We start from the raw sequence: 23,168 nt of genomic DNA, 5'->3' as shown, positions 1-23,168 counted from the left end.
AAGTGGGCAAGATAATGTAAATAAAAGTGGTGTATTAGCCCAAAGCATAGCCATACAAAAGATTATATTTAGCACAGACACCTAGCAACAGGAAACAGAAAGAGGTTAAGTGTCTCTTCACAACCACACATAGCAGCTCCTATCAAATAATGCTGTCCAACTAGCCTCTAGAACAGTGCCACTCAAAGTGCTATTCCAAACTAGGGAAGAAGCACAGCTACAGTGTAAATCAGCATACAGCTTCCTTCACTGAGGTCTTGCTTGGAACAAGACGTTCAGCTGAATTAAACAAAATACTCAAAAAACAAAGAACTGGTTGAAGGACCACGCTGTGAGTAGCACTGCTCTCAAGTCCCCAACACAGGCCAATGATGTGGAACATCACACACACCCTTCACCCTAACCCAGGAACCATGGGAACAGAACAAAATCCATCAATCTGAGACCACTGGAGCTTACCATAGTTAATGCAAGCAAGGAGGTGACAATTCAACTGTGCAGCAAATGGAAGGCACGTTTTTATTTTGACATCAGTACTGCTCACACCCAGGAAAAACACTGTTAACCCAGCCTTCCTTCAGCCATTAATCAAGTGTTTTAAATTCTCAATCACATTTTTAGGAGAAAGCACCATTTTTAATTTTTTTTTTTAATTTTTTTAACGTTTATTTATTTTTGAGAGAGAGAGAGACAGAGCATGAACAGGGGAGGAGCAGAGAGAGAGGGAGACACAGAATCTGAAACAGGCTCCAGGCTCTGAGCTGTCAGCACAGAGCCCGACGCGGGGCTCGAGCTCACGGACCGTGAGATCATGACCTGAGCCGAAGTCGGACGCTTAACCGACCAAGCCACCCAGGTGCCCCGAGCACCATTTTTTAAAATAAACCAGGGGTACCTGGGTGGCTCAGTCGGTTAAGCCTCTGACTCTTGGTTTCACCATAGTCAGAATCCCACCGTTTGTGGGATCAAACCCATGTCAGGCTCTACACAGACAGCATGGAGCCTGCTTGGGATTGTCTCTCCCCCTCTCCTTGCCCCTCTCCCCGCTCACTCTCTTTCTCTCTCTCAAAATAAACAGTAAAAATAAAACCAATTCTTGATATCTGCTAATGTGTTGAATGGAATTTAGATTACACAGCCAATATTTGTCTTTAATTGAAAAGTGGCTGTATGATACAACAGTATTCTTTTAGATTACCTATAGATTATATAAAACACAACAGCCATTAACATAAAATAACTTAATATTGTATAGTATTTCCTTAAAATGCAGCTAAAGTACAGGTTGTTTTTGGCTATCAGAGATCAGTTTGCATGCTTCATTTTAAACAATTACAAAGATGTTCAAAAACAGTCAGGCATCATCCTTTCTCCAATACAAAGAAACAAGCAGGGTCAGAATCTACCATTATCACCCCAAGTAAAAATCTCCTTTCCTTCCTCCTCCCACCCCACACCCTTTACTCTCTCGCGAATGTATCTCTGACGTCTGCCACAGCCTGGTCCGGGTCAGTTCTAACTCTCAGCTCTTGGCGGTACATGTGTGTCATCAGACTCATCACGGGGTTTAGCCTCTGCATGAAGCTAGCCTTCAAGTATAAAATTATGCTGACTTATTAGTAACACTATAACCAGATAGCAGACAGACTTGGTTTCTTTCCTATAATGGAAAAAAATCCAATCTGTTAAGACAAAATGGTGTTCTAACAGTAATACCACCATTTTTAATCTCACACGGTATACAAGTACAAAGCCTTTGCAAAACATTACAGAAGAATTTGAGGGAGTAGGTAGGACTGTCTACCAATGCTTTTTATAAAAGCTCAATGCACAAGAAAAATATTTGCTGAAAGCCAGTCTAGTTCCAACATGACAAACTCTCCCTTTATTCCATTATTGTTTCTTCTCCGTGCCAATCCAATCAAAAAGAAAAGCAGGCATGCACTCATTTTTTAAAGAATATCTGTTAGAGGGGTGCCTGGCAGCGACTCTTGATCTCGGGATTGTGAGTTCAAGTCCCACGTTGGGCGTAGAGATTACTTAAAAATAAAATCCTAAAAAAATAAAATCAAAACAACAAAACTATTAAAAAAAAAAAAAGAGTATCTGTCAGAGAAACCTATCTTGGGAGGAAGAATGTTCTGGGTTGACACTAATTCTCTCAAAACACACACTGAATATTTCAATTTTTAATGCTTTCCTCACTGCAAATTCACCATAAATGAACGCAATGCCTTGATAAAACATTAAGCTGTTATAAAAAGAACAGAATAACCATTGATGTCTAATAATCCAAGTCAGTGTACCTTCACCTTTGATGTGGATTCTTATCCACAAATACACTTTACAAGCTGTTAGCTGCCTGCACTTCCTTACTGAGTTTATGCCGCTCTCATTGCAGGCCTCTACAAACTCTCATCTATCTGTGCATCTAAAATCCTTCTTAAAAAGTTTTACAGCAGCAATCCAAAATGCTCTGTGTTTCCACATCTAATACACCAATAAGAATGGGAACAGAAATAAGCTTCTGACTTTCAACTTTCCAGTGAGACCAAATCTTTTCCTATCCTCAGGTCAATTTTATAATGAAGAACTGGTGAATGTAATAGGTTGTATATCATTTACCATGGGGGTAAATGAAGTCATTACTACTGTTCAAAGGCCCTAAGGCCATCCTGTTATAAAGAGATAAATGGCACTGAGTGATAGAAAAGAACTAAAAAAGATCAGGAGACACCTTTGTTCTGTGAGATCAGCAGTGAGAAAGTGGGGACCTGGCTGAAATAAAACAACAAACACATGAAATTTCTCATTTATAATTTTAATTGAAGCATTGCTATTCATTTTTTCTTAACTCTTTCTTATAAGCACCAAATTTTAATAACTAAGTCAATTTTCTGGGAAAAAAACACCATCAAGAACTTCCCTCCAGAACAAAAACAATGATGTTCATTCCTCCAAACAACCAAATTTGAAGTCTACCAAAACAAAAATAAAAAGCCCACACACGCAAAAGAAAGTAACAAAAATCACATTCTAGGGGTTCAGTGCATTTAGCAGCCTTCGCTGTGCTGTCTAATCATCCTTCAGCTGACTTTCAAAAAAAATAACACCCTAGCTCATCAAAATATACATTTTCCATTTGCTTTTTTTAAATTAAGAATAATAATTAAAAAGAAAAGAAAACTTGAAGGAATTCACAATCAATTGCCTGACTCCTTTCGATGTCATGTACAGCATATGAAGGTCAGGAAGGCTATTTGCAGCACACACGATTGGGGACAACGGTCTTCAAGGGTTAGCTTTCTTCCAAACAGTGTAAAATACCCACCTGGACAGGGAGTCAAGGAGTAAGTGCAGATAATTCAAGGAAGAACAGACAGCATTTAAAATTTGTTTGCTGGCCTACAAACTGGAAGGTGGATGCAAGTTTCAAGGCTTAAAGCATTGCAGTGATGAGCATTAGGTCCTCTTAATAAGGCCACTTTAACAGCCTGCATACCTACCACCTGTGACTGGGTCGCCGGTGGGGAGGAGCGGGGAGCAAATGGAGACAAGGCTAAAGGCAAACAAATACTTCCTCAGGTATGCTACTGCTTTCCGAGGTCTTTCAGACTTCTTAGGGAATTAACATGACAAGGAAGGGTGGGAAGGTGAGAGACTGGGGGGTGGAGGAGGAAGAGAGGGGTGGGGAAAAAGAGAGGGAGGGAAAAAGAGAGGGAGGGAGAAAGAGAAGGAAAAACAGGTAGAAGGATGGAGTGGAGCCAGAGGGCAGAAGCCTTTTCTCCAAATGTTATCAACTAGATTTCTACCGAAAAAATGCTCCAGAAGGAAAGCCTGATGAAGGTGGACAGTTGGTTAGGGGAGAGTTACCAGAGATCTCCACAGAAAGAAAGTGGCTGCCCAGCATACACAGAGAGCTTCTTCCAGGGGGATCTAGGGGTTTTCTAAGGCCCATGTCTGTCAGAGGCTGCCAGGGTTTGCGGACAAGGACCTCACTGCAGGCCAGCGGCAGTCACAGGATCTCTCTAGACAGCAATGAAGACAGCTGTTACAGAAAACTAGACTTGGCCACCTCAGATAAGGAAGCTTTTATCTGGAGACTAGAAGTCTGCCTTTTAGGAGGAAACGCATTTTAAATTTCCAGTGACAATGCTCCCATTCTGCCTTTTCTCTGGGTACTTTTATTTCTCTGGACTAACTTTACTAAGTGGAACTAATGAAGAACACCAACACTGGTTTCTACTGCAAATCAGAATCGAGTGAAGTGTAGAAACTAATATCAAAGTAGGATGATTTTAATATAAAAAATAGAATGAGAGGCGACTGGGTGGCTTAGCTGGTTAAGCATCCGACTCTTCATTTCTTCACTTCGGCGCAGATCATGATCTCATGGTTCGTGGGCTCCCTGCTGACAAGCGTGGAGCCTGCTTGGGATTCTCTTTCCCCTCTCTGCCCCTCCCCACCCTGTGCATGCGCTCTCGCTCTCAAAATAAATAAACTTAAAAAAAAAAAAAATAGAATTAGCATGTTTAGTCTTTTTGCCCGCTACAGCTCAGGTGGTATTTTAGACTAGGGCTTCTGAAGCTTTATGTGCACAGCAATCTCCTGGTAGACCGGTCCAGGCAGGTAACCAGGCCTCAAGCCAGCCTCTGCCAGCCTCTGCTGGAGCAGGAAGCCAGGGTGGGGCTTGAGGATCTTCATGCTAACCGGTTCCCAGGGGATGCTGCAGTTCTGGGGACAGCCTTTGAGAACCAGTGCTGCTTAATCAGTAGAACCACCTGGGGAGTTGTGGGAGGCCACACCCCAGAATCTGAGAGTGATCCAGGAATCAGTAGTTATTTTAAAGCTTCAGGGAATTCCAATGTGCAGCCACATCTGAAGACCATGGCCTTAGATAGTATAGAGCTAATTCCATTTATTATTGGGATTTAAAATGTTGAACTGGCATGGGATTTACTTGGGTATTCTGATCTAACAACATGTCATGTTATGTTATGTCGAAGGATACAATTCCAAGTATGAAGGAACACAGACGATCTCCTTTGAGAATTCCACAGGACAATACAGGCGCCCAAGCTGTTCTTCATAGAGTGACAAGGCTTCTGTCAAATTGACACAGTTACCCTAAATCAAAGACAGGAAAGCAAACAATGGGATTCTTGAGTCTTACTGAAGGCCCCCCCCCCACTCATTTGAAGGTCTCTAATAAATGAAAACAATTTTAGCTTTAGATGAAAGTTCCTCTTCGAAAATGAGAGAAGGCTTCTGTGCTATGACAAACTATATTCAATTCTACTTATAGATCCATTAATTAGCTCATTATCCTTCTACCTCATTTACCAAGCCATTTCACATTCAGAGAATGAAGCTACAGAAAGCAGTGAGACCAATTTCTCATTAGTAACACAGTCACTGTATCAACACCATGCAATTAGCAAAGATTCATACACATGAGCCATTCAAAATGTTTTCCCACTGGTCACCACTATGTTGAGAATGAAACACCAGAAAGATAATGCTCTTCATTTCCAGAATGGCTTAAAACTATGACCTTCATAAGAATCTAAGACGTTGCCAAAGAACTATGTTCATACCTCTATGCTTTCCCCCAAATATGTGATTTTCAGGCCTAAGAAAACAAAAGTTTACTCACAATATGTATACTAAGGATATCCCACAGTTCCACTCCTTATCAAGCATCCTCCCTTGACTTCATTGTTCTAATTTTTCTCCCTTTCTTGCCACCACCTTTTCAGTCTCCCCAGCAGTTAGGAGTGGTCAGTGAGATGTAGTTAACTCTGCCGGGGGCTACCAGGAAAGTTTACGCTTCTGGACAATCAATCAAGGATAAACAGAGTGACCTGCCTCTTCAACTTACTTCCAGCCTATGACCTAGATGTGACATTTGAAGCTGCAGCAACCACTCTGTGACCATGAAGAAAAAAAGGATGAATCAGATGCTGGCCAAGAACAGAGCAGAGCTACTGAAAGGATACAGTATCTGCCTAGTTCTATAGCAGTGCCTTTTTTTTGTTTGTTTTTAAGTAATCTCCACACCCAATATGGGGCTTGAAGTCACTCACAACTCAAGAGTTACATGCTCCACCACCCCCCCCCACTTAGCCAGGCACCCCTAGAGCAGTGCTTCTTAATCTTTAATGTGCATATGAATCACACGTGATTTTCATTCATTAGGTCAGGGTTAGGTTTTATCATTTTAGCTCAAGTTTCCTAATTGTAGCTTTTCATAATGGGTACTTAATACCACCTATTTCCTTTTAACCTCTAAAATTCTTTACAAACTAAAGACTACTGAATGCATGTGGTGATTCCATTTCTTAAGAACTTCACTATCAATTTGCCTTAGAATAGCCAAGTACAATGTAAAATGAAAATTATTCACAAATGAAAATTATTTGTGAGCGACACTCAACAAATGAAGGCATTCAGTGATGTAAGCATCACAAATGAAAGGCATTTCGAAACCAACCAACTAGCCACAGGCAAGTGGGCAAAAGAACTATTCTGAGAGCCGGCCTTGGCGGTTTTCACTTAGCACGTTTGTTTAGCATGACGTCGTCCTTCAGTGCCAGCCTGTTTAGTAACCCATCATCTAGGGTCCTGCAGTGGGATTTGGCCAAAATGCTCTTCACCAGCATATAATTTGGTTTCAACATTAAGTTCACCATGAGAGTATATAAACACCACACATGTAATTTAAGATTCATAAATAGAAAACAATGCTGGATGATTTTAGAACATATCACTACTGGGAAAGCTATAGAATGGAAATGCCACCTAGGTGCACAGTTCAATGGTTTTTCTTGCCATCTTAAAATTGACACCAGACTCTCTTTACTGAAGGCATATGGGAGGATCTCCTTACTGAGAATGTGGTAAGGAGATAGGAAAGTTTCAATTTGTTCTTCCGCAACATTGTCAAAAAGCAGTTAAAAAAAGGAAAAAAAACCTCACCACAAATGGAGACCTACCCCAAAAAAGTAATGTGATACATTTTACTTTCCTGTGTATTTAAATGGAAATACATTTTTTTCTTGTCTTAAGAAAGACATATCGGTTTTTTCAGTGCCACTGTAACAGTGCGCATGAACATCCAAGCGGTTGCTCTCAAGAGCAGCAACAATGCCGAAGAGAGAGGCAGACAGACACCAGGTACTTATTAGGCCATGCTCCAAAGTCATCATTGGGTTTCTAGCTGGAAGATGAAGCATGGTTACATTGGCAAATCTGAAACCATTAATGTCACAGAGCTGGGAAAATTGTTGTGACCTCACGGGCAGGTTAAACAAGTATAGAATGACCAGCCCCAGATCTGGTGTACAACGAAAAGATCTAGAAAAATGCTAGAATAATCTGCTCCCGTCCTACCAGTTCGGTTTCATCGTACTGACAACCTCAGTTGGCATCGTGGAGCAGGAGGAAACAAGATGAAAATCCACAAGAGGGAAAATCCTGGGACTCTTTTTCTAGCCATGTAATGCATACGTGCAAATCCAATGCCTCGATGAAAAAAGAAAAAAAGGAAGGCTGGATGGACAAAGGACAGACATTGGAGATGCAGAACAAAAACCCAATAGCAGAGAATTAAATACCTATTAAGGATGAGAAAGGAACTGGGGCACCTGGGTGGAACAGTTGGTTGAGCCTCTGACTTCGGCCCAGGTCATGATCCCACGCTTTGTGGGTGTGAGCCTGCATCGGGCTCTGTGCTGACAGCTCAGAGCCTGGAGCCTGCTTCGGATTCTTTGTCTCCCTCTCTCTTTCTGCCCCTCCCCCACTCTGTCTCCCCAAAATAAACAAACATTAAAAAAAATTTTTTTTTAAGTTTGACAAGGGAATAATCAGGGGGAGGGGGGCATCCTAAGAGGTAAATCCCTATTCAGTAGTTTGGTTCTAGGAAGTTTTCCTTGGCCCATGTTAGGTGTGAGTAGGTGACACTGCTTTTTTACTCTAGATTTCTATATTGTTTTTATCTTTTAAATTTAACAGTATGTATGATTTTTGTAACATAAAAAAAAAAAAATTGCAAGTCCGGAAGAATACATCCTTAATAACATCATTCTTAGCAAGTTCAAAAACAAGCTGAACAATATAATGACAGGAAATTACACATATGTGAAACATCTATAAAGAAAAGTACAGGGAGGGCACCTGGCTGGCTCAGTCAGTAAAGCATGTGACTCTTGCTCTCGGGGTTGTGAGTTCAAACCCCACTTGGGCACTGAGTTTACTTAAGAAAAAAAAGTACAAGAATGAAAAAGAGTAACACTAAAGATGGGTTACCTTCTAAAAGGGGGACAGGCGTTTAGGGAGTATTGTAGATGTGTCGAGGGTACCACTTATGTCCACTTCTCAAGGAGGGGGTAGTATTTTGCATAATAACTTACATGAATGCCACATACATAAGTTTGTATGTATCAAAGAACCTCTAGAGTTTTTTTGTTACTTTTTTTTTTTTTTTAAAGGGGAGTGGGGAAGAGAAGGGAAGGAGGTCGAGTCCCTGGTCTTGAAAGCAAATATTCCCTGGATTGAAATTCCCCTGGCCCACCAGAGCCAGCTCAGTTCCCACCCACTCCATTTCCACAGCTTTCCCCAGCTCTGTGGCACTAACTAGGCTGCCTTCATGCAGCCACGGTGATTACTAATGACATCATGAATTTGCTACTGTGACGCAATTTCAGGCAGGACATTTAGTCTGCCTGAGGTCCGCTAAGAGGTCAAACATTTTCATTCCATCTTTACATTTCAGTTCTAAGCTACATGCTGAGGTAAAGGGGGTAGACGTGAATCAAGAGTATCTCCTGAGCATTATCACATGGCAGTTTCAAAAAAGGTACTACAGGGACGTCTGGGAGGCTCAGTCAGTTAAGCGTCCAACTCTTGATTTTGGCTCAGGTTATGATCTTCCGGTTCATGAATTCAAACCCTGTGTCTGGCTCTGCACTGACAGGTCAGAGCCTATAGCCTGCTTCGGATTCTGTGTCTCCCTCTTTCTCTCTGCCCCTCCCCATTCATGCTCTGTCTCTCTCTCTCAAAAGTAAAATTAACATTAAAAAAAATTAGAGACTCAAGTCTAGAATGTGTTAAAAAAAAATCATTTCTAAACATCAGGCAAAAAAATTCCATTCATATACAGTTGTCTGTTTCTTTCCCTCGAAGCTTCTCAATACTTTCACCAAGTTCAAGGTTTCTAAGATTAATCACCATGGAGGAGAGTGGGGTCTTACATGCAAGGGAAAGAAAAGGAAAACAGGATGGGCTAAAGACTAATTCAAGGTGTCCCTTAGAGTTTCCAAGTTGTATTCACCATTATTAATCTCAGATCCCAACAACTGCCTGGAGCCTGCATTAAAATGCCTCTTTGGGAGAATAAAATTAAGTCTTCTCTACTAGTTTTTGACATTTAAATATGCTATTGCTTTTTAAAGGGGTGGGGGAGGGCTCCTGAAAACACTTAAGAATTACAGGGACCAGAGTGCAATACTGCCTAGGTAAGTGCTTATTTTCTGCTTATGAATTAAGGGACTGGTGTACCAAGTAAAGAGACTCGATCAGCATTTAGCACCTTTTGTGGTCATTTTCAGAATTTTCTTCAGGACTTTAGCAGGGTGTGTATACACACACACACACACACACACACACACACATATGCATAACAAGATATATGTATATGTATATATATATTATATATATATATTACATAACAAGAGATACAAATTTTAAACTTTTAAATTTAAGAATCCCCTAGAGAATGGGAAAAAAACAATTTGCTTCCATCTGGTGGCAGGAACTCATACTACAGTCAAAGCAGTTTATTAAGCTTTATGTTGATAAATTGGCTTTCCAATGAAGAATCTCCTAGAGGATAAGGGGAGAGAAATTAAAAAACAAACAAACAAAAAACAAATAAAATCACAATCTGTATCTCCATCTGGTGGCAGGAGTTCATACTACAGCCACAGCCCAAGGCTGATAAATTAGGACAGTGGGCAATAAAAGGACATAAGAGAACTCATTAATTCTGGAGAGGACAGGTCAGCTATTTATAAACTTGTTTGAAAGAACATAATACAGTTATGATGTTCTATCCTTAACAAATATAAATTTCAGTAATATGCATGCAAATTTCAAAATATAAAAATTCTTATCGAGCGTTCTGGGGTAAAAGAGTTAAGTGTATACCTGTGTAAAATACTTCCCATCCGGTTTCAGTACTTTCATCGAGAGGTCAAGAATCAGTCTGAGAAACTCCCATGTAGAATCTGAATAAAAAAGTTTAATTATATAAATATGGGTTTACATGCATCAGAAACATCTAATGTCAAATACTAGCATTAATATTCAAAAATACCAACAAAAGAAAGTAGCCAAGAGCTTGAGACTCCATATTCAAAAGCTTATTTGTAAAAATGTACTGTCTTTTTGGGGTGTCTTGCACACACGTGCATATACTCAACGTCAAAAGCAAACGTCCTTGGGGCACCTGGGTGGCTCAGTCGGTTGGGCCACCGACTTCTGCTCAGGTCTTGATCTCGCGGTCCGTGAGTTCGAGCCCCGCGTCGGGCTCTGTGCTGACAGCTCAGAGCCTGGAGCCTGTTTCAGATTCTGTGTCTCCCTCTCTCTGACCCTCCCCCGTTCATGCTCTGTCTCTCTCTGCCTCAAAAATAAATAAACATTAAAAAAACAAAATTAAAAAAAAAAAGCAAACGTCCTTGTGCTTAGCACTGCTCTCACAGTACCAATAAAGATTAGACAGAAAGGCAGCGGATGAAATCTAAAAGACAACAGGTTTAAGAGGGAAGTTGCAACATCCCAAGAGAGAAACAGCAAGGGTCATCAGGTGGGGACCCAGTCTGCAAACTCAGCAGGAAGACAAGGTTATAGAAAAACAGTAACACTGACATGCCAAACCAGCAGTGATTTGCAGCGTGTGGTTTGAGAAGGGGAATAGTCACTGGTGTTGCTTAGAAAGGTCACCAGTTTGTCCTAGTACAGGTTAAAAATCATATAATGTAGGGGAGCCGGGGTGGCTCAGTTGGTTAAGCACCGACTTTTGATTTCGGCTTAGTTTATGATCTCAGTTTTGTGAGTAAGAGCCATGCGTCTGGCTCTGCGCTGACAGTTCAGAGCCTACCTGGGATTCTCTCTCTCTGCCCTTCTGCTCACACTGTTTCTTTCTCAAATAATTTTTTTTAAAATCACATAATTTAAGTAAATTACCAAACAAGCTAATTTCTCAATAATGTGATGGAGTCATTTTATTTAATGTTTCTCTCAAATGACTGAGTAAATGTGCTTATTTAGTGACAGAACAGGATTTGACCAAAGCCAAATCCAGCCATCTTTCCACTGTGCGCTGCAGTTTAACTACTTTGAAAAAATGAAGGAACTTACTATGTAGACAATCTCTAAGAGCCTTTCATTCTCACAAAGTGCCAAGAAAAACATTTTCATGAACATTGTCTTGGTTAGAAAACAAAAAACAGAATCTACCTTCTTCTGGAGATGTGGAGATTGGAACAGCTGTCAAATCATTAATCACATAATCAAACTCTCTCCCTTCTTTGGCGTACCTCTTCAGTACTGGAATACAGTCTTCTATTAGAACCTTCCAAAGAGAAAAGGAATAGATGTATGTGAGCCAACTCATGTGGAAGCAGTTAAGCCCTTGTAGAGGAGGGAGGAAAATGCAAGCCGTTGCTGAGATCCACAACACCTCCATGAACAAGGAATGACTTCCATCCATGCCTATAAGAGCTACAATTCAGTGCCTACTATATGCTTTAGTATGCCTTCTCATTTAATCTAAGCAACAATCTACAGGTACTATTAATGACCCCTAGTTTATAAGTGGAAAACAAAGTTAACAGAGGTTACACAGTGCTTGCTTTGCTAGCACACATACTAAAATTGGAACAATACAGAGAAGATTAGCATGGCCCCCGTGCAAGGATGACACACAAATACTTCCGGAAGAGAGAGAAAGAAAGAAGAGATGGGTACCATATCTTGCCCAAAGGTACCCAAAATAAGAAACGGAGCCAGGGCACCTGGGTGGCTCAGTCGATTAAGCATCGGATTCGATTTTGGCTCAGGTCATGATCTCATGGTTCTTGAGATTGAGTCCCAAGTCGGGCTCTGTGCTAACAGTGTGGGCCCTGCTTGGGATTCTCTTTCTCCCACCTCTCTTTGCCCCTACCCTACTCATGTGTGCTCTCTCAAAATAAATAAACTTAAAAAAAATACAGTATATAATACATATAACATACAAAATATGTTAACCTACTATTTATGTTTTTTTAATGCATGCCAATGTATTTGCTATGAATAACACATTTTTTAAAAGTTTTTATTTATTTATTTTTGAGAGGGAGAGGGAGAGAGAGGGGGGAGAGAGAGGGGGAGGGGAGGGGGAGGGGGAGGGGGAGAGAGAGAGAGAGAGAGAGAGTGCGCGCAAGTGCGGGAGGGGCAGAGACAGGGGGGACAGAGGATCTGAAGCGGCCTCTGTGTGCACATCAGAGAGCCCAATGTGGGGCTAGAATTCCTGAACCATGAGCCAAAGGCAGACGCTTAACCGACTGAGCCACCCAGGCACCCCCCCCTACTATTTACGTTCTTAATAAGGTCTCTGGTCAACGGCATGTTATGAGTAGTTAAGTTGTGGGGGAGTCTAAAGTTATAGGCAGATTTTTGACTATAGGGGAGGGTTGGGGGGGGTCAGCACCCCTAACCCCCATGTTCCTCATGTTGTTCAAGGGTCAACTGTACAGGAAGTTTGGGGTTTGCCTTCTCTTTCAAGTACTGCAGGTACATGCTGGGGATGCGTCGGCTGCGGGCAACATCTTGAACTAGCAGGAGTTACTCTCCTTGTCTTTTATTTTTCTAGTTACAAAATACACACTCATGTGAAACAAATTCATGTAAATCAGAAGTCAAGTTTGCCACAATTCCCTAAACAACCTATTCCAGAATTTTTCCTATGAATGTTCTTATACAAATCCTCAGTCACAATTTTATAGTCCTGTTGTTTTGTAACTTGCTTCACTTAATACACCATCTAAGTGCAACCATATAAAGACATAGAAAACACTAATCAATCCTATTTGATATGCTGTTTTTTCCTATGCTCATATACACTTTTACCAACACAAAAACACAAATGCTTGTCCTATTTTGTAAAACTAGGATCAGAAAGAATGCAAGCAAGCAAGCTAGGATCACACACATGCTGAACTTGAAAATTTTCATCTAACACCATTCCAGGTAATGGTATTTTTAAAAATTGTATCATTCCACTAAAAATGTGCTACTCGACCTCCGTGTATAGATGCCTGTCTGTAGGCTAGACACTCAAACATTGGGTTGCTGAGACAAAAGGCATGTACATTTTAGTTTTTAGTTTTGAGGGCCATTCACACTCCAACTAGCAATGATTGCGAGCATCTGTTTCCCTGGCATCCTCCCCAGCACTGTATATTGTCCCTCTTCTATTATGTCAGGTCCCTTCCCTTGCTCATGCTTCCACATATACTCGCAGAGTCACTAACAGGGGTGAATATTTTGTTATAAGTTTACAGGATAGGGGCGCCTGGGTGGCTCAGTCAATTAAGCATCCGACTTCAGCTCAGGTCATAATCTCACGGTTCGTGGGTTCAGGCCCAAGCAGGGCTCCGTGCTCCTAGCTTGGAGCCTGGAGCTTGCTTCTGATTCTGTGTCTCCCTCTCTCTGCCCCTCCCCTACTTGTGTGTTCACGCTCTCGTTCTCTCTCAAAAATAAACATAAAAAAAATGTATAGGATATTTGATTTTCATTTCCTGAGATGGACCAGTTCATATCCTTTACATTTTTCTATTTAGTCATCCTAGTAGGTTTTAAGTTGTAGGGAGGGGCTTTCTGTATTATTAAAGGGATTAAATCCCTGTCACTTTTGTTACTAGTTTTTTGGCTTTATGGTATTATGTTGTTACAGTTTCTGGGTTTGTCTTTCTTTAAAAGGTTTCCCAACTTCAAGATTAAATATGCTAAATTTCCCTAAATGTATTAAGTTTATGTATCTAGACCTTAAGCCATCTGAGATTAATTTTTCTATGGCTTCTGAGGTTATGTTAACTTTGTTCTCATGTAAATGAGAACAGCCCATTGTGCTGGCACCACTTATGAAATCAACTAAATCTCCTTTTCCCAAGCAAACTTGAAATATACCTTAGGTCATGTATTAGCTGTGTGTGTACAAATACACACTCAGACATGTTCAAAGTCTCTGTGCCATTCCTCTTATCTGTCGATTCCTGTGTCAACATCATACCTCCTATTTGATTATGCTTTAACAAACAACAGCACAAATCTCCCTTCACTATGATTATTTAAAATTGTTTTTCTTGGCTATTCTTAGGTATGTATTGTTACAAATGAACTTGAAACCATTTGGTCTAATTCTAAAAACCTCCTTGGGATTCTGATTGGTATTAGTTGTAATAGGAAGTTACAGACACTGTTCCAGTATTCTCATTCTAGAAATATAACATGTCTCTCCATATGTTCCAACTTCAGTTAGTCTTTCAATAAGATCTTGACCTAATTCTTATCAGTCCCACAATACCATTCTTATTTAAATATACTCCTAGGTATTTAACGATGGGTCATTATTCCTAAATGTGAAACCTGAAACCATAAAAAATCCTAGAAGAGAACACACGCAGTAACATCTCTAACACTGGCCATAGCAACATTTTTCTAAATATGTCTCCGGAAGCAACAGAAACAAAAGCAAAAATAAACTATTGGGACTACGTCAAAATAAAAAGCTTCTGCACAACTATCAACAAAACTAAAAGACAAACTATGGAATGGGAGAAGATATTTGCAAATGACATATCTGATAAAGGGTCAGGATGAAATAAAGAACTTACACAACTCAACATCCAAAATATAAATAATCCAATTTACAAATGAGCAGAATACATGAACAGACATTCTTCCAAAGACAGCCAGATGGCCAACAGACACATGAAAAGATGCACATTATCAGGCAAATGCAAATCAAAGCCACAATGAGGTATCACCTCACACCTGTCAGAATGGCTAAAATCAAAAACACAGGAAACAACAGGTGTTGGTGAGGATGCGGAGAAAAAGGAACACTCATGCGCTGTTGATGGGAATGCAAACTGGTGCAGTCACTATGGAAAACAGCATGGAGGTTCCCCAAAAAGTTAAAAATGGAACTACCTTATGATCCAGCAATTGCACTACCAGGTATTTACCCAAAGAATACAAGAACATTAATTCAAAGGGATACATGTACACCAATGTTTATGGCAACATTATTCACAGTAACTGAGATACAGAAGCAACCCAAGTGTCAATCGATTAAAGAAGAGGTGGCCTGTGCACACGCACAATGGAATATTACTCAGCCACAAAAAAGAATAAATCCTTGCAATTTGTAATGACATGGACAGAGCTCGAGTATAATGCTAAGCGAAATAACTCAGTATAAGATAGACAAACACCATATGATTTCACTCATAAGTGGAATTTAAGAAACAAAACAAATGAACAATTAAAAAGAGAGAAACCAAAAAACAGACTCTTAACTATGGAGAACAAACCAATGGTTACCAGAGGGGAGGTGGATGAACTAGGTGAAGGGGATTAAGAGCACATATATCATGCTGAACACTGAGAAGTATATAGAATTGTTGAATCACTATATTGTACACCTGAAACTAATATAACAATCTGTAAACTACACTGGTACTAAAATTAAAAGCTTAGGGGCGCCTGGGTGGCTTAGTCAGTTAAGCAGCTGATTTCAGCTCAGGTCATGATCTCATGGTTCGTGGGTTCAAGCCCCACGTCGGGCTCTGTGCTGGCAGCTCGGAGCCTGGATCCAGCTTCTGATTCTGTGTCTCCCTCCCTCTCTGCACCCCCCCACCCCACACACACTCTGTCTCTGTCTCTCAAAAATAAATAAAAATGTAAAAAAAAACAGTTAAAAGCTTTTAAAAAACCTCAATTGGCCATTATTTTGAATAGGATCTCCAACCCATTCTCCACCTCTAATTTCTATTCAAACTGTTTTGCATTTAACAAGGCTAAAAAAATTTTTTAGACTGTCTCTGTCCAATCACTGCACCAAATTCTCATGAACTCAACTAGTTTTCTAGGTGAGTTTCCTAGATTTTCTAAGCATTCATATCATCTGCAAATGATTCTATATTTTGACTGTTTTCATTTTTCTTACTACATTAGCTAATGCCTCAAAAGTGAATAAAGGTAATAATAGCATTTTCACCTTATTTCTAATTTTAATGGAAATGCCTTATGTATTTTGATATTTTATAGAACATTATATTTAAGTTTCTCTTTTTCAAATTTTTTTATTATTTATTCATTATTCTTGGGCGGGGGGAGAGAACACGCAAGCAAGGGATAGGGCTAGAGGAAGAGAGAGAGAGAGAGAGAGAGAGAGAGAGAAAGAGAATAGCTCAAGCAGGCTCTGTGCTCAGTTCAGGTCATGATCTCATGGCTCGTGAGTTCAAGCGGCTTGAGTTCAAGCCTGGCTTGTGAGTTCAAGCCTGGTGTCAGGTTCTGTGCTGACAGCTCAGAGCTCGGAGGCTGCTTCGGATTCTGTGTCTCCTCCCTCTCTCTCTCTGCCCCTCCCCTGCTAGTGCTCTGTGTCTCTCTCTCTTTCAAAACTAAATAAACATTAATAAAAAAATTAAAAGTCAGATGCTTTACTGAACCACCCAGACACCCCAAGCAAATACATTTTATTTGAACAGAATCTTGAATGTGTATCTCCAGATTTATAAACAATTTAGATGAGTGCTTTAATTTGTTGATATGTAAATTACTTACCCCTCCTTACCCCATCTTCCCTAATGTGTTTGCATCCAATTTTGATTTCATGGTACATGTGTGTTAATTTTTTAAGCCGAGGCAAGAATTCTATCTATATTAAAATGTAGTTGTGATTGTTTTGTGGGCAAAGGGAGAAAAAGATACATACATATTTCACATCTACTATGTTGAGAGTTTAAAAAGGGAGAGGGGATTAGGTTCTTCAGAGCATGACAGATTTGTTTCACACAAAGCTAAAAGTTACCATTGTTGGCAAATAATGTTTGCATTGTTAGCCAGACTCTGGCTAAGGTGTTTTAACTTGTAATCCTCACACCTGTGCCAAGTGGGTATTATTTCAATTTTATGGGTGGAGATTAAATTTAGAGAGTTCAAAGGACATTTATACAAGGTTATAGGGTAACTTTAGAAGGGTGATTCAGATTCCTGTCTCCCTGGCTCTTTTTTCTAACTTCCTTATATGGATTCAGAAAAACAATTTAAGCATAAACAGAACCACAAACGCAAACCTGCAGTAATGTTGAGTTGTAGATTGTTGTAATTAGAGGCTGGATATATGTGGGACAGTTTACTGATGTCCTTGGAAAACAACTCTTGACTTGCAAGTCTGTCTGAAAATAGAGCACCAAAGGCAGGTAGTGACACTGACATTTAGACATTCTAGGGAATGGTAAAAGTAGTATTTTATTATGAAATGGTTTGGCTTTTGAGGAAGGTGGGTGTCTGAATGCATCCCCCCCCCACTTTGCTGGATTAGAACAACCATTAAGGGGAGCCTGGAAAATTCTGAGGTTGAGAGTTTTCTGGGTGTGTTCAAGGGGTTGAGGGTTCCTGGTCTGGGGGGTAGCAACAGGAAAGCCCCTTAGCCATTAAAATATTACCATTAAAAAACACCAGGTCTTTGCAAATGTTTATCATTTGAAAAACGGATACTCTGTTGACCATTTTTAGAAATTAGAAAATGTTCCAAAGTGCTCCCCATTCCTTTTATAATTATAGAGTAACTTTAATACTAAAATCCTTAAAAGTAGTACAAAAAAAATAAAGATTGATTTTGATGAGTGTACAAGATTTTCAAGTAAAAGAGTAATTAAATCTAGCAGTTTACTTAAAGAACTGTATTAGGCCCACGAAAGATGTAGTTGAGAAACAAAGACGGGAATCTTGAGAAATCTGTCAACATGATTCGTTATATGAATTATTTAAAAAGAGACAATAATGTATTAACAGAGAAAACATTTAGGGATATTCAGCAGTCATTCTTATTTCTTTTTTTATATTTTTCATTTTTTTAATGTTTATTTTTGAGAGAGAGAGAGAGAGAGAGAGAGAGAGAGCGCGCGCGCGCAAATGGGAGAGGTGCAGAGAGAGAGGGAACACAGAAACAGAAGCAGGCTCCAGGCTCTGAGCTGTCAGCACAGAACCCAATGGCAGGGCTCGAACCCACGAACCGTGAGATCGTGATCTGAGCTGAAGTTGGACACTTAACCAACTGAGCCACCCGGGCACCCCTCAGCAGTCATTCTTAATAAAAAGTCTTTTAGGGGCATCTCGGTGGCTGTCGGTTAAGCGTCCGGTTAAGTGTCCGACTTCAGCTCAGGTCATGATCTCACGGTTTGTGAGTGTGGAGCCCCGTGTCAGGCTCTGTGCTAAGAGCTCAGAGCCTGGAGCTTGCTTCGGATTCTGTCTCCCCCTCTCTCTGCCCCTCCCATGCTCATGCTCTGTCTCTGTCTCTCAATAATAAATAAACGTTAAAAAAAAAATTTTTTTTTTTAAAGTCTTTTAGGTAAGATAAAATTGGAATGGAAGGGAAACTACCCAAGCTGCTTAACCGACTGAGCCACTCAGGAGCCCCTTGTCTGACTCTTTATCTCAGCTCAGGTCTTGTCTCAGGGTCATGAGTTCAAGCCCCATGTTGGGCTCCACACTGGGCGTGAAGCCTACTTTTAAAAAGATGTATTTGCTTGGTTATCTTGCTCTAACAAGTACTGTAGATATGGGCACTAAACACATGCATGCTCAAAATACAATTCAAAATGTACCCTATAAACTGTAACGACTGGTTAACTTGCAAGCACAGTACAATTTAGAACAGAAACTAATTTACTTAGCAAGAAGCAAATGTTTAAATACACATATAAATCACACAAAGAGGTCTGAAGAGTAGCAGAACACGTCACCTCAAAATATGCCACTTTCATATATTGATTATTTTGAGTGGTAGGCACTTGAAAAACCGCAAATGCAGAGAAGCTTTCTCTAAACTCTGCCTTCATCTGCCTAAAAGATGGAGCCTCTGAAAGAAACTCAATTGTCAGAGATCCCCTCTCTGGGGGATTCAACCAGAGAAGGTTGACCCTTATCACGGAACACCAAAGTTGTCACAAACATCAAACCTGTCCCATCTGTTCTTCCAAGGGCCCTTTATCTTTACTAACAGTCACTCTAAGACACCTATGACCCCCTTCCCTATTCAGATGATATTTAAGTCTAAATCCTAAAGCTACCTCTGAATTACTCAGTTATCCCTAGGTCTCTCCCAAGTATACACGAACTATATATGTTAATGAACTTGTCCTTCTCTTGTTAAGCTGTCTTTCATTACAGGAATCTCAGCCAAGAACCAGAAGGGCAGGGGGTAAGAGCGCTGACAATACAGAGTCTGTCCACCTCTGGCCCTCCACCTTGTTCATGCTTGCTCAGTGACCTCTCACGGAGCTATGTGTTCCAGCACCTCGGAGATTAATATACATACCTTCGAAATGCCTATCAAGGCCAGGATAGGTTTGGCTTCCCATGAATCTGTTAGAGATCACATAGTCTTTCCCCCTTCCTGATGCACAGGTAGTGCCATAAAATATAATTAAAGGTTAGTTGTCAAGTAGGTGCACCCAAACCCTCTGATCTCACTACAATGCCCTTCCTGCATATCCTCTCACTCTATAAATCTGTGGATTACAGTCTGGACTTTGCAGAGAATAACTATACAGCTGCCACGGGTCATCCTCTGCCACATCCAACCTGTCAGCAAGTGTCTCTGAATAAAACTCTGTGTAACCTGAATGGAGTGTCCTACTTTGTTTTCTGGTCACAAAGTGCCTTCTCAGTTTGGGGGGATATTTTACTCTCCTTCCTTCATGTTCTAGAGAGAAAATTTTTCCTTCCCTACAAGGTGATCTATTTATTTCTTAACCAATGATACTTAAAGCTGCTTTAGGAAGGCACAATTCAAGTCAATAATGTATCAGTTGACTTAAAAATGTTATCCGGAAAATATAATTACCTGATAGCAGTCTCCTTTAAGATTGTCTAAGACGTCGCCACATGTTTTTCGCATGTATTTCTTACATCCATCAATCACCATTTGGTCAATGTTCAAACAGGTCAAGGAGAAATTCATCCTGAATTTAGATCAAAGAATTCTGAAACAGTAACACTATTGTTTTGAGAGCGAGAGGGTGCCAGTGAGCAAGGGACAGAGAAAGAATCCCACAAGAGGCGGGTGAGGGTAGAGGGGGGAGAAGCGGGGTTCACTGGATGTGGGCCTCAAACTCATGAACCATGAGATCATGACCTGAGCCAAAGGCAGATGCTTAACAACTGAGCCACCCAGGTGCCCTGAAACAGTAACACCTTAAAGAAAAGGTACGGGGCAGCTGGCTGGCTCAACCAATGGAACAAGTGACTCTTTTTTTTTTTTTTTTTTTTTTTTTTTTTTAATTTTTTTTTCAACGTTTTTTATTTATTTTTGGGACAGAGAGAGACAGAGCATGAACGGGGGAGGGGCAGAGAGAGAGGGAGACACAGAATCGGAAACAGGCTCCAGGCTCCGAGCCATCAGCCCAGAGCCTGACGCGGGGCTCGAACTCACGGACCGCGAGATCGTGACCTGGCTGAAGTCAGACGCTTAACCGACTGCGCCACCCAGGCGCCCCAAGTGACTCTTGATCACAGGGTTATAAGTTCAAACCGCAAGCTGGATGGAGATTACTTAAAAATAAAATCTTTAGGGGCACCTGGGTAGCTCAGTACGTTGAGCGTCGGACTTAGGCTCAGGTCATGAACTTGCCATTCGTGAGTTTGAGCCCTGCGTTGGGTTCTGTGCTGACAGCTCAGAGCCTGGAGCCTGCTTTGGATTCTGTGTCTCCCTCTCTCTCTGTTACTCCCCCACTCACACTCTTTCTCAAAAATAAGATTTTTTTTAAATTAAAAAATAGAATCTTTAAAAAAATAAAGAAAAGGTAAGACAATTATTTTATAACACTAATGGGTTCCATATTTACCCCCAAAAAAACCCATGAATGAGATAATGATTTCATTTTTGTACCAAGGTCATTCAAAAGGGACTGAATTTTCTTTTCTCCTCATGAAGCCCTTCCAGGAAGTGCTAAGCAGTAGATGCTGGACCAAGATTGTTTTCTCTTTATTTTGCAACTAGAGCATCTCTGCTGCTTTGTTCGTAACCACATGAAAAGGCTACTAGGACTAAATTGAAATGTTCGTTCAAGACAGTATTTATAACACATTTGCCTCATAACATTAACTGGAGCCTTAAGACAAAAAAGGAAGAAGAAAGCAAAAGAAGCCAACTGAACTTGATCTCTAAGTAAAGGATATCTCTACCATAGTGACCATCTTTGGTTTCAGTTTGACTATTTCACATAATATGCCCCCATCTCCGCCCCCTAGAATGAGCACGTCTTTGCCACTGTAGTCTTCTTTTCCACTGCCCATGATGGCCTGGGTATACGCCAAATCACTCTCCGCCAGATCTAGGGAGGAAAAACACAGGTCCAAAATGGTGACTCTACCCACGGCCATACCATGACCTGACTCACCATACTAGAAAGTGCTGGAATCTAGCCTAAAATACAAATTTAAAAAATTTTTGATCTTTAAAAACTGTCAACAATGTGCAGAGATACTTTTATTTTTTCTGGACTGTGGATTTTTCATCAACCCTACCCATCTGACACCTAATACAATATATTACATACAGATTACACACACATACACCTTGAAGAAAACTCAGTCTTACAAATGTTCTGATATGCCAATTAAAAGCAATTACATCTTTCATTACATGAAGTATAGCATCTAAGAGTTGTTCCAAATATGAGAGGGAGAAAGCAAACCAGGGTTTAGAGGAAACAAGACTGACCAGGAGTTGCTAATTACTGTCACTCAATGGTGAACATACATGGGTTCATCATACTATTTTGTACACTTAGGTTTGAAATTTTCCATAACAAAAAGATTTCCTAAAAAATAAGCAATCATATTTTCTTTACAGAAGTATTATCCGAATACTCAACACTAAGAAAACTAAGAAAAAGGAACATCAAGACCAAGTTTTCATGGCTCTGCCATAAAACATGAAAACCCAGATAATTCACAGGTTAATGTGACATAAACATTCCTATCAAAAAAAACAAAACAAAACAAAACAAAAAAACAGCACTGCCAAGGACAAAGTAGGACAAATCCACAATGGTGTATCTGTGAGGAAAACATTGTCACTTTGCTATGCAACTGGGGTAGGGATGGAATGAATACTTACTAACATCCCCACTAAGGATGAGAATGTTTCCAAATTGCTTTGAGTGTAGAATTTTAATGTTCTGATAAGGTGAATCTTCATCATACACCACTTCATCTATGTCATACTCAACCAGGCGACCATCAGCAGTGGGCCAGTATCTGTCGATGGCCCCTCCTCGAACTATGGGTGGTAATCTGGAAAAAAGGAAAAAGGAATGAGCCTTACATGAACTGCTTACAGGCTGCTTATGGTGACACTGCCTTAAAAGCGAATCTTTTGGGGCGCCTGGGTGGCTCAGTTGGTTAAATGTCTGACTTCAGCTCAGGTCATGATCTCGCAGTGAGTGCAAGCCCCTGCTTCACATTCTGTGTCTCCCCCTCTCTGCCCCTCCCATGAGCATGCTTTGTCTTTGTCTCTCAATAATAAACAAATGTTAAAAAAAAATTATTATTTTTTTTTTTTAAAGTGAATCTGGAGGAGCAACTGGCTGGCTCAGTGGAGCATGCAACTCTGATCTCAGGGGTGATCCACAAGAGTATAAGCCTCACATTGTGGGTAGAGAGTACCTTAAAAATAAAAGTGGGGGCACCTGGGTAGCTCAGTCAGTTGAGCATCCAACTTCAGCTCAGGTCATGATCTCATGGTTCATGAGTTTGAGCCCCACATCAGGCTCTGTGCTGACAGTGCAGAGCCTGCCTAGGATTTTCTTTCTCCTTCTCTCTCTCTCTCTACCACT

At 40.5% G+C, this 23,168-nt stretch overlaps 1 protein-coding gene and 1 pseudogene across 1 annotated transcript in view; one reads left to right on the top strand and one right to left on the bottom strand.

Annotated features, from left to right (window-relative positions):
* Window positions 1-2,805: 2,805 nt before the first annotated feature.
* Window positions 2,806-23,168, bottom strand: part of SMS (spermine synthase) — a 54,036-nt gene continuing 33,673 nt past the window's right edge. Inside the window, exons 5-11 of the mRNA XM_058713749.1 lie at window positions 22,451-22,626; window positions 21,508-21,662; window positions 20,174-20,263; window positions 11,518-11,632; window positions 10,207-10,286; window positions 5,012-5,127; window positions 2,806-3,331 (exon numbers count right to left, since the gene is read on the bottom strand). Coding sequence (XP_058569732.1) covers window positions 3,292-3,331; window positions 5,012-5,127; window positions 10,207-10,286; window positions 11,518-11,632; window positions 20,174-20,263; window positions 21,508-21,662; window positions 22,451-22,626 — 772 coding nt within the window. The 3' untranslated portion in view covers window positions 2,806-3,291. The remainder of the gene's footprint in view (window positions 3,332-5,011; window positions 5,128-10,206; window positions 10,287-11,517; window positions 11,633-20,173; window positions 20,264-21,507; window positions 21,663-22,450; window positions 22,627-23,168) is intronic.
* LOC131503284 (U6 spliceosomal RNA) lies at window positions 11,905-11,990 on the top strand (annotated as a pseudogene).

The sequence above is a fragment of the Neofelis nebulosa genome, chromosome X (genome assembly GCF_028018385.1).
Source record: "Neofelis nebulosa isolate mNeoNeb1 chromosome X, mNeoNeb1.pri, whole genome shotgun sequence".
NCBI classification, from domain to species: domain Eukaryota; kingdom Metazoa; phylum Chordata; class Mammalia; order Carnivora; family Felidae; genus Neofelis; species Neofelis nebulosa.
This window is presented reverse-complemented; position numbering and strand designations above follow the sequence as displayed.